The sequence below is a fragment of the Anneissia japonica genome, unplaced genomic scaffold (genome assembly GCF_011630105.1).
Source record: "Anneissia japonica isolate Jap-2015-1 unplaced genomic scaffold, ASM1163010v1 scaffold1812_len1207588_cov181, whole genome shotgun sequence".
Classification (NCBI taxonomy): domain Eukaryota; kingdom Metazoa; phylum Echinodermata; class Crinoidea; order Comatulida; family Comatulidae; genus Anneissia; species Anneissia japonica.
In genome coordinates, this window is record NW_022726379.1 from 1,048,441 (window position 1) to 1,062,943 (window position 14,503).

At 34.0% G+C, this 14,503-nt stretch overlaps 1 protein-coding gene across 1 annotated transcript in view; it reads left to right on the plus strand.

The window, feature by feature from the left end:
* Positions 1 to 14,503, plus strand: part of LOC117113118 (1-phosphatidylinositol 4,5-bisphosphate phosphodiesterase gamma-1-like) — a 78,202-nt gene that overhangs the window by 4,629 nt on the left and 59,070 nt on the right. The window contains 1 exon segment of the mRNA XM_033256363.1: positions 5,069 to 5,349. Coding sequence (XP_033112254.1) covers positions 5,109 to 5,349 — 241 coding nt within the window. The 5' untranslated portion in view covers positions 5,069 to 5,108.

Here is a 14,503-nt window from a genome sequence, read left to right on the forward strand (position 1 = left end):
CAACTTGCAATGTTTGGGATATGTTACTCCACGAAACCTTTGTAAACACTAGAAGTGTGACGATGTTCTCTGGCGATTAATACTGAAGTTTCGAAGTTGGAAGGCGTACCAGTTTTTTTTTTTTTTTTGTAATAGTTTTCAATAAAAACAACCATTGAACAAGAAAATAAAACTATAGATCGTTATATATGTAGGTATAAGATACTTTGCTGAAGTTGTACAGGCCCAGGCCTAATGTTCTAGGCTACATTATAACCTAAATAAGAAGTGTCTCCGGCCGACTGTGTGATGCCAATTTTTCGGGCTTAAAACGAAGCCTAAATGGCCTTTGACAAGTGGGGAGCTGGAATCTCAGCACTCCCGACATGTTAGTGAAAACTCTGGAACTCTGTTTGGGTTGAAATTATTATGTGTAAATTGATTTAGAGTTATCTCATAAAGAAAAAATTCCATCCACGCATATTAAAAATAAGTCTGCGAATTTCCGTGCAAATGTTGCAGTAAAGTCGGCCGGTGGCTATTGTAACCAATGTATAGGCATTCGCAGTGTTAATGCAATTCTGCGGACCTATTTTCTCAAAATTTCCTGCACAAATGAAGAAAAATACTGAAAAATTTAAAGAAAGTGTACAGAAAATATAATTAATGTTTCAGTAATAATAATTAATAATTTTATAATCAATATATCAATCCACTTATGTAACTGCAGATTTTGGCAGTCCATTGACTAGACAGTTTAGCTAGCACATTATTACTGCTCATGTTTTTCTTTTTTATATTGTGTATATCTGTTATAATTAACAGAAATTTGTAATTTTCTTAGAAATATTCCTAACAATTGAAACTTTCCATGAAATACTTTCCCTTTCCTTCCAGTTAGGTTGAATTTTTTAACTTATGCGAAAAGGATGGGGAAATATGTGCTACTAAAAAAATGAATTGTGCTACCAAATTTTTTTGGGGGGTGCCAGAAAATTTTGGCAGTGCTACCAAGAAAAAAAGTTAATTTCAAGCCCTGTTATGTGAAATAAATAAAGGCCAAATAAAATTTATTATTAGTTTCACGTCTGGAATTTGAAATTTTTTTTGATGAGGGGCCTTATTATTTGCTATTTTTTCGATGAAAGAAAATGGTGGTATGTAAAACACTGCATTCAATAATTGAAGCTAAAACAACCACTCTACATTGTATTGTAACACTTTTATTTTCATAAACATCTCAATTATTGTTTTTAAAGGATTTAAACTAAGAATATTTCATAAAATACAGTTATTGATTAAAACAATAATTTTAATCAAGGTGTGATAGTAAGAGTGAATTTTAAGGTGTTTTTTTTTTAAAGTACTACTAGTACCAGGATTTACAAGAAGAGAAGTACTGTGAACTACTGCAATTGACATTGAAGGCATCGACAACATGTTACAAAGAATATTCTCTATACATAAAAATAGACAATATTTAAAAAATAAAATACCTATGCCTGATGAAGGGTGATACCCAAAAACTTTTGTATGTTCAATAACATTAGAAGGTGGTGGTGCTTCCTTTCCTTCATCTAGCTGAAAAAAATAATTAATGTATGAATACTTAACTTTGCTCACCCGTACTGTGTCAGTCTAGGTAGGCTAGGACTGAGGCCTGGCCTACACAGCAGTACGGACGAATGATCGGCAGACGGTTGACTTCGTATCTTTGATGAAAAATTGATGCGGAGAATAAGAAACCTCCGTTGACTACCATCCTCCCGTCACAAAAAAACAAGAGACGATCAAAATAGTCTTATCAATCCAGTCGCTGTTTGTAAATTCATAGAAATGTTGTCTCGAAAAACTTCGAGATATTTCATTTTTTTCACGGAAAAACGATCATTTTTTGTTATATATAGAAAAATAGCAATTAGTAAAAAAATCTATGCGGCTCCAAAAATCGGTGCGGGCGGGGACGTGAAACTAACGATTAATTTTGTTTGGCCTAATGCATGCGCAGCATACTTTAATAAACTTGCATTATCAGTCACGTAAATTTATCAATTTTATTTAAATGTACGTTAATGTGCGTTCAACATTCAGCACTCAAAAATAGCGTCGGCCCAAGCAGCGGTGCCCAAGCTTATTACTGATTTACCACTTGAGGCCATTTTTTTGGCAAGTTAAATTTATGAATCCACTGTACCATGAATCCACAGTATATGAAAATCATATTTTCCCCAAACGTGTAAATGTTTATAGTCATGTTAAGATATTGACCAAACAAATTTTTGTAAAAACAAGGGAGTTTCCCTAATATGAGTATGGTGTCATTCTTGACAATGTTCAAATAAAAAATGAAAAGTAGAATCAATTATGGCCTCGTGTCTGTCATTTTTCGGAGTTGCCATACTCATCTACAGTATTTGCGTATAATCAGTGGATCCTTTGGTTAAAGGAGTTTCTAATCTTTAGAAGCCATTAAATTGAACAACACAGGATCGAATTGACAGCAAATCAACGCACATGGAGAATCACCGAATTGGTTGAATGAATTTTTGTAAGCAGTTTACGACAGGGAGGTTTGATGTTCGTAAATAGGTATTTAATTATAATTTTACCATTTTTATTATTAACGTAATTAAATTTGCTACAGTAGTATATTCAGTCATTAAATAGACTATTGAATCATTGTGATAATGAGCTAGAATAAGTATGTATTTGTATTCTTATCACTCTACTCGCATCATGACCATAATGCTGTTTATTCTATGCTCTCTGCATCCATACTTGTAGACACATGCTGCACAGCATGGTATTCTTTCAAATTAACTGTCAATGTTGTTTTTGTTAGCGACAACGTACTATAGGATAGTGTCTTATTTTTTGTTTTGTCTATAAATTACAAAATATATGCGCATGTTCCTTGTTTACTTCTTGCTTCATAGCATACTTTGTAGAGTGTGGGTTACGTGCTCTCTAACGTAGTCTTTCTCGATGTTCTTTGCACTCGATCAGGGCTCGATGCGATTAAAGACGTCAGTAAATGTGTTTGAATAAAAACATTAAAATGTTAATTACTCTGTGATGATTGACTATCGCTAAACAATACAGGCTTTAGCCTAGAAGAATATCGTTTCGATTTTGTGGTAATTGAGTGCTAGTTTTAGCAGAGAACCTCCTTGTTTTGGCGTAGGCCTAGTATTCTGGTAATTGTCAAAGAGTATACAACTGCAGTTCTATACTGTTTGATATTGTACGTTGTCAAGTGTGTTCAACAAATTACGCAAGTAAAATTAAAAGAACACAATATTTCCAGCTCATAATACTATATCACTTTTATTTGAAAATTTAGCACAATGATTTAATAATGTAATTCAATGATTAAACTAAATACTATTGTAGGATATTACATTACATTAATAAAAACAAAATTATAATTACTTAAATTAATGCTGATGGTGAGTTTGTGCACCGCAGCTTGGGCCGACGCTAATTTTCGAACGCTGAAACTCACATTGACATTCATTTAACCAGAATTGATGAATTTACGTGACCGACAATGCAAGTTTTTTAAAGTATGACTGCGCATGCTTTATTTATTTCACATAAGTATATCGTTTACTGATTTGTTTATGGTCACGTAAATATATCCACTCCCTATTATTAAGGCCCCTGTCCTTGCATTTTTTTAATAATACCGTAATATTATTTAGGTATTTACAGTAATATATAAAATGTATCAAAAAGGTGAGAGATTTGAATTGAGAAAGAGTAACAGTTGACGGTGAGTAGTTGGTTCAGCTTCCAGAGAAGGTGAAAGTGCATAATGCCTTTAGTATATTTGAAAAATTTAAATGAGTCTTTAATATCATAAACCTTGTACAGTAATTTATTGACACAAATTCAGTTTCACATTTGAGAAATGGCTGTGCCATTTTCTTGGCAAATTGAGAATTTGTCAGTGTAGATCGCATTTGCTATCAATACTTCTTACCAACTTATTTTTGTTATATTCAACCGAATCTCTGAGGTGGGTGAGTATTTACACCAAAAACTACAATGGCGGATCCAGGAATAGAGGCGGAACAGGAAGAAAGCTTTACAGTCTGTGATTTATACCACATGACAGTTTTTTTGGGTATATCAATTCCAGACCCAAAAGTGTTGCACAGCCAGGACCTGTGGCTCGTTGTTTACGTCGGAGTAATGCAATTTGAATCATAGATTAACCCTACCAGTGGAAGGGCCAACAGTGGTGTGTGGGCTCAAGACCTCTCAGAAAAGGTTCCGACCTGTAGCCGGAGACACTCATGTGTAGGGTTGGTGTACAGTAGATAGAATGATTTTGCTCAGATGTCCTGACTATTTCCTCAATTCACAACAATTGAATTAATTTTTCCGCTTCAGTTATTGTATCTGTGTAAGGAATGTTAATTTTGTTTCTATGTAATTTATTTTTATAACAAAGAAGTTGAATATATGTAGATATAGTCTACTGTAGTAGGTGAAATATAATAATTTTGTATTGCAGTACCTTAAATTAATTTAATTAATACTGAACTTGGTCACTAAGGATACTGTAGATAACTAGTACTTGTTGGGGAAAATTGTATGAGACATTTTATCTACGTTTGTCTCTCTCCACCCAGGTGTATAAATGCAGGGATGTAGTTATAGTGGGCGGGGCCACCTAGCCTTGAAGTTTTCCACCCACTATAAAGCTAATTTCATGGCTTTCCACCCACCCTTATTAACCCGCTTTCCATCCTTCAAATCCACCTGTATTATCTAGAGTTTACCAATGCTAAAAAAAAAGCAAAATATAAAAATAAAATAAAATATAATAAAAAAAAAAAAAATCCCCACCCTTATTTTTCATTAGCTACAACCTTGTAAATGGGTACCAGAATTGTAGGCTGGGAAGGTAAAACATACTGCAGTGTGGGAGGAGTGGTGAACCCCCACAGCCTTGCACAGTCTTGCCCAAACGCAAAGGGGAGAGAGACGGACGCTCCAGACTGTGAGCCCAGATCTTCAGGTTGCGACCTTCTTACTGTACCTTTACCTTACTGAACCTTTACCTAACCTTTAATTGCAGGCTGATATTTGTACATATAGTGGAGGAACAATAATTCCACATGGCAAGTTTCAACGGTGCAAGCACCGACTCGGTGATAGTGGTGGAAAACACGGTGAAGTGTTCTCCTAGACTGCTTACCTCAGAGGAGAACATTCACTACATAAAGAAAGAGTTTGTAATGGGGAAAGTAATGACAAAATTCTTCCAGAGAAAGAAACCAGAAAAGAGAACCTTTGAGGTATTGATGGAGACTAGGCAGCTGATTTGGCGTCGACAAATGGGCCGTATTGAAGGTTTCAGTAAGTATCAGTACACATTTCTCTCTTTAAATGTCATTAAAATTTAGTAGACTCAGAACTGGAACTCAGAATTGGGCCAGAGTGCAAAACACATTTTTTAAATCTTTAACTTAGCTGTTGAATTGTTATTTCCTTCAAAACATGGTTTCATGATGAAAGATAGCATAAAGCTATGAAACATTATTGATAAAACAAACTTTGAGGGGTTGCATTAAAATTTAAACTTAGATCAAATATGCTACCACTAAATTTCAGAACATCAAGATAGTCAACAAATAATAACACAAAATGTACTCTGAAATTTATGTTCAGATGAGAATATTTGCCATTTCACCTTAGTCTGCCCAGCACTACAAAATATATGTACTGATAATAATAATAATAATAATAATAATAATAATAATAATAATAATAATCTTTATTTATTCACGTGACCCTTTCACCCACTGGGTGTTCTTACAAAAGGCTGTGAGGCACATAAATACAATTGTAAAATACTTATTAATCTAAATTATAAACAGAAATGCACATTGACAAAATCAATTGTAAAATAACAACACCATACACTATCAAATACAAAAAAAAAAAAAAATTTAATGTCTAACAAACTTTAAACAATACTTGATTTAAATCAAAATTATGACAAAGCTACAATGAAGTAAGTTAGCATTTGTCCTAACAAAAATAGACTACAAAAACTACTGAAAACTTAAAAGATAAAGAGGATTAATACTAAAAGAACGAGGTTGGGGTTTACAATAATTAAGATACTTAAGTAGCCTACTTCAGTAAACACTCGGTAATCATTGTTTTGAAAATGATGAAATTTCTAAATTGCAAATAATTTATTAATGCAAGGATAACCTAAAAATCCATTATATTTTGGGTTGTTCATTGTTGCTACTTAGCAGAAAGTATGAAAATATCTTCGACAAGTTTTGCAAAAGATACGAGCATGGAAATTTCACAGTGAGATTTTGATATCCATGGTCTAATTATACTATACAGTTCATCTCTGTTTTTCAATTTCATTTTAGTTGTTATCTTTCCTGCATTACTGTTTTGATGTTATTTTTGAGGGGAAGGGATAAATGTATTGTTTGGGGAGGGAAGAAGAGTACTGTTTCTGAAATTAAGGGGTAGTGTTTTGTTCAGTTTTATTTGTGGCGAGGGATAACATTTGAATTTTTAGTGAAGGAGGGGGAAGGAGGAAGGGAGTAATTTAAGCTGTTTTGAGTTTTAATTTTATGTATCTTGTAATAATTTGTCTTTAAGTTTTGTGTTTCGGATGCACCAATTATTATTATTATTATTATTATTATTATTATTTGTAACAGTAAATAAAATATGGTGGGAAAGTCCCTACAAATTGTAACGCTAGACTGATTGACTGTGGGATTGACTGTGGGATTGACTGTGGGATTGATGTATTTGTTAAATCCCAGGGCCATTAATTAAGAAAATGACATCAAGAATGACCCACAAAAGGGTGTTTAGTCACAGAAACAGAGGACCTTAATACTTTTCATCTTCAGGAATTTAAAAAAAAAAACAAAAAAAAAAACAGTACTGAGTACAAGAACAATATAAAAATTATAATATGGAAGGACAGATAAAACATTGTAGATTTTGGATGAAAATAACAGGAAGTTGGTAGGAATAAAAAGATACGCTGCTGCGAATGGGAAAATGCTAGCATCTGAGGGGTTGTTTAAGAACGAGGTTAATTTGCTAACCGTTAGTGGCCATGATCTGTTAACCAATCCTGATCGGCTTATCCCGATCGCCCTATCCCGATGGGCATTCACACACACAATGATGCCAACATTTACGCTAGCTAGTTAGATTCGGGTCACGATCAGAATGCTTTAGTTTGAACTAGGCCATAGAGGATTGGTAAATATTAGTGATTTTCTGTAGTAATTTTTGAAGTTAGCCTTAAAAAATGCTCCAAATTCCAATCAAGCTAATTTTTCCACTGGACCTTCTCTTTTAATAATAAAAGACATTGAAAAATTCAGTTGGAACACTTTATTGTACTGTTTATCATGTTTGCTGCCTTAGTATACAGCCGTTCAGTTTTTATAGAAACCATTTCTGTCATTGCCGTACAGAGACAGTGATTAATGATTTTTTTTGGAGGTTTTGTGTTTCATTTTCTATGAATCGATTCTCATTGTCAGATATCTGATTTTTCTGAATTTTCTATTTTTGTTTCTACATCATGTCGTGGGTATAAATATTTGTTAAAGAAGTTTGTTGACCTCTTGCCTATAATGACAGTCATGAATAGGTCAAAGCTCAACATTTGCTGCTGCTGTCATTAATAAACGTAGAAGAGTTAAAATGAAACATTTTAGTGATAAAACAAAAAGAAAGCAACAGTCTATAGAACTATATTATCAAAACAATATTTATGAAAATTACAAAAATTACGAGTGGTTTATTATTGTTTCGCAGGTAATAAAAACTATTTTTTAATGACTTGTTTTAGAATCTTCTAATTTACAGAAAGTAAGTCAGAATCAGAAACATTGATGATCTTAGCTTGTGCAGTGAAATTCAGAGAGCCACTTAGTCTGGCAATGTTAAACAAGAGTCTTGATATGGTGTGCCCACCCTAATCAGATAATCTACTCCGTCATATTTTTCAAAATAATGCCTATCATGTTGATGTCAAAAAGAATCATAAGTCTTCCTACCTTTATATAATAGGTCTGTAGTTGTATATGAATTAAATGGGTGGAGTTTTGATGATTGGAATAATTTTTGAGTACAAAATTATGTTGGTCCATGTGTTGCCCCAACAGATTGATACTGACCACTTAGAAAGTTTGAATACCTGGGCTGTATATGGACTGTCCCAGAAGGAAAGAAGGACACCAATTTACATGATAACTCTTTGACACAATGACCACTTTGGCTGTTTCATCAGTGACCAAAATTCCATTAAAGTAGTTCATGAACAAGAATGTATTCAAGTTGAAAGTAGTTTCTATCTTGGTCACGTAATATATCAGTCACTATTGGACAAGTCGTTTGAAAGGAGGAATCTGCTAAATATGTTGACCAATTAGAGAGCTGGATTCATTGACTAGTATTTTTAGATATATTTATGTACCATCACTACCTATTTAGTGCTAAAAATACATTTGCTTATAAAGTCACATGTCCAATACCATACGTTTTTGTTTCAGGAGTAAATCGTATTGTAGACTGTGGCACTGTACATTAAAATCAACATGTATCAATGTAATGTAATGGTCACGCATTTGGTGTCACACCTTTTTCCGTAGGATACATAGCGCCCAGTTTCATCTTCTAAAATGTACCAACAAAATACGGTAATGAGGCACATGGGCTGCAGCACTGTTTGAGAATAATGGCTGCAGGCACATGCAAACAATTTTTTATAAATAATTTGAATAATTTTTTTTTGCTATAGTCACAAATTGACCACATCCAAGCAAGCAACATCAGGTAGCTGCCCATTGCTTTGACAGGTAGCTTCCAAGTGTTTGGTTGGCGCCATGAAGCTGACGGGCCCCTTAAAAATTATTAGCAGTTTAGTTTGCCCATGGAGGTATTATTGAGAAGGAGATCACTCGGGTAAGCTACGCGCACGCAGCGCTATGTAAATGAACCAAGATCAAAGTTGCCGCAGCGCGTAAAGAACGTTTGCGCGATGCCTTTGAAGTCCCATGTGTTCCCCGCCATCAAATTTTCAGCAGGCATAGTTGACCAAAAAATTGAACATGACGAAATGGAGAGCACCTTCTTTTCTCAATGCGCACTACATACTGTCAATCACTATGGCTGCGCAATCTTTCCTATTTTGAAGCTGGTACATTTATCTCTCATAAAATATTAAACATATTAATATTTTTAACCAAGAAAAGTTTTGAATTTTAATGAAACATTTACATGACCTATAAAAGTATAGTATATTTCAACTTCAATTTTGATAAATTAGCCAAAATTCGCCAATTCTAATTTTAACAGATATTAATTAATAAATGATTAAGGATTATAATAAACTAAGTCATTTTAGGGTTAACGAGGGTTAACTATTCGAAAAATGAATCCAAAATCTGACTATTTTTCAGTTTTACGCTGACTTAGCTTTATAGTCGAACCAGTCAATATTTAGACAAAATTATAATGAACACAGAAGTAATTTTAACATAAATATTTTACGGAATCTGTTCCTGAAATATACAAATAATAACATACCAAAAGCCCGAAAAAATCTAATCAGGGGAACATTGTTCATTATGAAGATATTTAATGAGTTAAAATCAAACGTTTTATTGCACAACTGCTCTGCTGGAAGCGTATAAATGCATGTCGTTGCCAAGTTGTTGCTAACGAAAAAATGTGAATTATAGGGCAATACGCCCGCGCGCGATCCGAAAGCGGGGAACACATAGGTTTGTCGCGTCAAAGGGATCTGTTGCCGAGTGATCTCCTTCTCAATAATACCTCCATGGTTTGCCTTACCCGCAGAGCAACTATACAAGAAAAGAGCATTTAACACAACATACTGTGTTAAAGTGTATGTCCAAAATCTTTGTTTCAGAATGACTAACTAAAATTAAACTAAACTGTAGCCATGCATTTGGTTAACTTTTAAACAATCATAACTTTCTGTTCATCATACTTAAATTTAAATAATAAAATGTACTAGAAAATGAACAACTTCTTAAAATGTTCTACTGTAATGGATGTACTGTATGCAAGAACTCAGTAAAAATATTAAAAATGATATTAAAAACTTTATTGTACTTATCCTAGCATTCTCCTAGGATTGTGCTTTAAAATTTAAGTGATATCCTTCATAAACTTTAGTTAGCCCCAATATCGCAGAGTAATTCGCAGGTCGAAGACCATCATGCATACCTAGCCATGCAGTAGATGTGCAGGGGCCTAGGCGTAACATTTGCTGAAAAATATCAATGTTTGCGGCCAGTATTCTTCTCAGCATAAGCAAACCATTAAGTCAAAATTCTCAAGTTTTTTTTCCAATCAGTTTGGTATGCTGTAGTTTACTGGGAATTATAATCAATCTTTACAGCAATAACAAGGGACGGCTGCAGTAGGAATCTCCATGTTAGGTCATGTAATGGCCATCGCCGAATCATCCTATTGTATTTTTGAGGCAATACCCTTGGTACTGACTTCCAATTCATAACAAAATAGTAAAAACATGCATATATTATGACGTTGTGAGAAATGGGTTATTTTCTGGGAGATTCTTGCTTGCTTTTTTGGAGTGCAAGAGACCGTATTGTTTCCGGGAGACTCTCGCGAATTCCAAGAGGCTTTTTACCCCTGGGTTTTTTTGAGAAGGTGAAATGGAAGAAGGCAGACAAGAAATAAAAAGGTAAAGGTATGGTTGGTTTAGTAGAATACAGTATAAGAAAAATTTCCCATCCTATATGCCAAGACATACGCCACTGTAATGAAAATCATTCTCGTCAACTGTAATAAAATGCGAACAAACATAATATTTTCGGATCATTACTGCTGGACTTTTCCACCAAAACTTCAAGGCGCGAGTTTGTGTTTTGGCAGCCACTGCCAGCGAGTTTACGTGTAATACTGTAGTGGTACTGTATGGGTGTGGATGTGAACTCCTTGGTGTCATGAGTAAACTCTGTTGGACGTGAACTCCCATGCCTGGCAGTAAACTTGTCAATCGTTATGCTTATTTCAACCTTCTAATCAGGGGTGGATCCAGAGATATCTAAAAGGGGGGACGGAAGGGGGTCTGGGAGGAGGCCCGAAAGTAGGCCGATCGAGAAAACAATACCCTACAGGGTCCTTGAAATTTCTGTGTTCTAGATTTCTGTGTTCTATTTCTGTGTCCTTCCGGGCGACAATTTTTTCTTTTTCGTTCTTTTTCTTTTTATTTTTTTTGACTTCCCAAAAGCCAAATGTGTTTCGCTATTGTTAAGTTCGTTAAAAGATTGTAATGAAAGAGTTTTGATTCATTAAATAAACCTCAGACAATATGGAATGTATTATCAATGATAAAGTAAGGTAAATATTTTTTTCACACTATTTTAAACTATTAGATTGATATTAAGATAATAAATTTGGGGAAATGTTACTCATCAATTCCATAAAGCACAAATGGGCAATGTGCGGCCCATGGGCCACATACCCCCGACAGCAATTTTATCATGCCCCTCAACAACATCTTAGGCTATAAAATCTCTTATCTCCGATAACATGTATTAAAAAAGTAATTATTAAAACTATTAGCATAAAGCAGTAAAAGCAGTTCATGGAGGTTTTTTCTGGATATATAAACAAGGTTAGATTTGTTTTTCTAGAAAATATTTTTTTTTTTACCCAAGTTTAATGTTCTGAAATCAATTGTAGATTAAATTGTTGCGCTATGTTGGAGATGAATTTAATCACATCATGATTGACTTATTTTACTGTGTTTGAATATGTTCACTCAATTCTATGTTTGTGTAGAAAAATGAGCAGGTATTTAGGTTAAACTGTATTATTAAACTATGATTCCTCTGACAAATCAAGTGATCTTTTCAATATAGATTCTGACAGCTAACTCATAAATATATATTTGAAATTGATGTTCTAATTTATTTTCTGTTGCCACTATCAAGTGATTAATATTTTGTGGGAGTTTAATAAACATTTTTTTTAAGGTGCATTAATTCGTAATCAATCAATCTAATGAAATTAAGAGGTCATTGACTGTACAACTATGTGCTGTTACAGGTCTTCCTCTAATTAAAGATCTATCCAATTAGACCACCTCCAATTGAAGATCACTTTTCTGTGGGCCTATTTATTTATTTATTTATTTGAACAATATTTTGTGAGGGTGGTCCATCCAGCCGGGGCTGATCATTTGGGGCCCTCAAATGAATTAAATAAAAATTAAATTAAATTGAATTAAATGTGGCTCACACACTGAAGAAATCCAATCCACTTTGCATTAGGTTATTCACAATAAATTTAAAACTGATAATCCTATAGGGTACCATAGTCGTGTTGTCACGACGCCATTCGGCGCTCTCTGTTGTCAACAGACGTAGGTTACCATTCATTACGCCTGAATGACTACATAGGCTTTCTGGAATAGGCATATTAATTACCATCAAAATGTACTAAAAACAGAAAAGCTCGCATTATATTACTTATCAAACACACATTTAATCATCAATTAAACTTTACAAAGAAAAAGTAAGATACATCTTAATAATTACGTTAGAAATTGGGATCTATGGTTTGTTAGTGGCGAAAATGGTGTCGGGTTGAACGCATTCTGCAACGATAGCAACGGAGTAGTATCACGTGATATCGTGACGTAACACTGTAGTACTCTATTTGCAAATAAAATACTGACTTTGAAAACAAAGTGGTGTGGTATTCAGATGTTCTCGCTTCAGGTATTGTAAAACATCATTCTGTACTGTAGATGTGCATTTTCATTTACACTATCATATCACAAACAATGATGTGAAGCAGAAACTTGACTTCATTCTTTCAGATAGTCATTATTTTTGGTGTTCATGGAAAAATAAATGTTTAAAAAAAAAAAGCAAGCAATACAGTAATAATTTTTTTCATGAAGCTCCAAAATTTGATGAGGGCGATGATGTGAATCTAGCAATTGATTTTATTTGGCCTTAAACAAATAAATTACTGTAGATTCTTCCAAGGTGGTATTAGGACATCATTGAAGCTCATAGTCATAAATTCACAGCAGTACTATTTCCTTCAATAGGTACTACAACTGGTAGTGCCAAATACAGTATGCTTCCAGTAACCTGCACCCTTATCTGCTTATAGTACAGTATGAACCTCGACCTATGCAAGGTCTTGCTTATTCTGAATCTATTGTCATATACACACTTTACTACCCTGGATTTTTGCTCGTTTGAATGCAAAAAAATGGCCTGTTGCTAATAATTACCGTTGCACACTTTTCCGAAAGATTAATACTTACAACAATTGCTTCATATAAACGATAGGTACCCAAGCCCTGTACATTGTGACTACTTGGCCTAAAAACCATGCTTCAGACCAAGTTTAGAATGAAAGTGGTTTTGGCGAGGCGTGTAGATTGGTACACGTTGATAAATTCTGTCTGAAAGACAAAGCTGACAAGTTTATAGCAGTGCAGTATTTGGAAAATACTTTTCTGTTTACCACATCATGAACAAGCTGAAGTATAATAACTACCGCCTATTGCAGTTAGTCTCATTACACAGTATGTGAGGAGTACCTTAAAATTGGTTGAACGTTTGAATACTGTATTTCCGTGTGCTTATCAGGGAAATTATCTGGAATGCTTTTGCCGAGTATTTTTTGAACGCACCATGTTTGGCACAATGGCTTTGCACCATTAATGACCATTTGTTGAAGTTTAATATTAGTCAAACGCTTGTGAACTCATTTGGTCGAAAGGTAAAGCTCCTGTTACAGTTAAAGGACTCTGGCTCTAACTTGGCTATCATCAGGTTTTGATTGGATTGTGAATGCTTGGCTCCACAAAATAATCCCCTAATAAGAGTTAGGCCAGATAAGGGACAATGTGTCTATTACATGTGGTACCTGGCACCATACTATGGCCACTGTGGTTCCCCAAGGGCCCAGTATTTCCATTCTAATTTTGGTATAATGACAGAAAAAAAAAAATGCTTTAAAAAACATGAAAAAAAGAAAAGTCTTTGATTGAAGAAGCACTTTTTTGTTCTCCATAAAATATTGGTTTGTAAGGTAATTATTTTGAAATTGACTGGTGAATAAAAAACACACTGCTGTAAGGATAGGTGGGATATTGGCTCTTTGACCAAATTGTGTTGCACTATATAGATGGATTATTGTTAGGCATTTTTACTGGTTTTTTTTTTATATGTATTGATTCTTTTTATTATTTTGGTAAATTCAGAATGAATAACATTGACAAATTTTTCTTTTCTATATTCTCATTCAGTAATATTTACATTGGTATAATGTTGTTACCTTTGTTTAATGTTTAGTTCCATTGTTAATACAACATAAAGTATTCATTTTTTTCAGAATGGCTTATTCTTAACAACAATTGAGGCATTAGAGAATTCTAAAGTGCTTTTTGCGTTGGAGTTGAAATAAAAAGACTGCAGTACTTTGG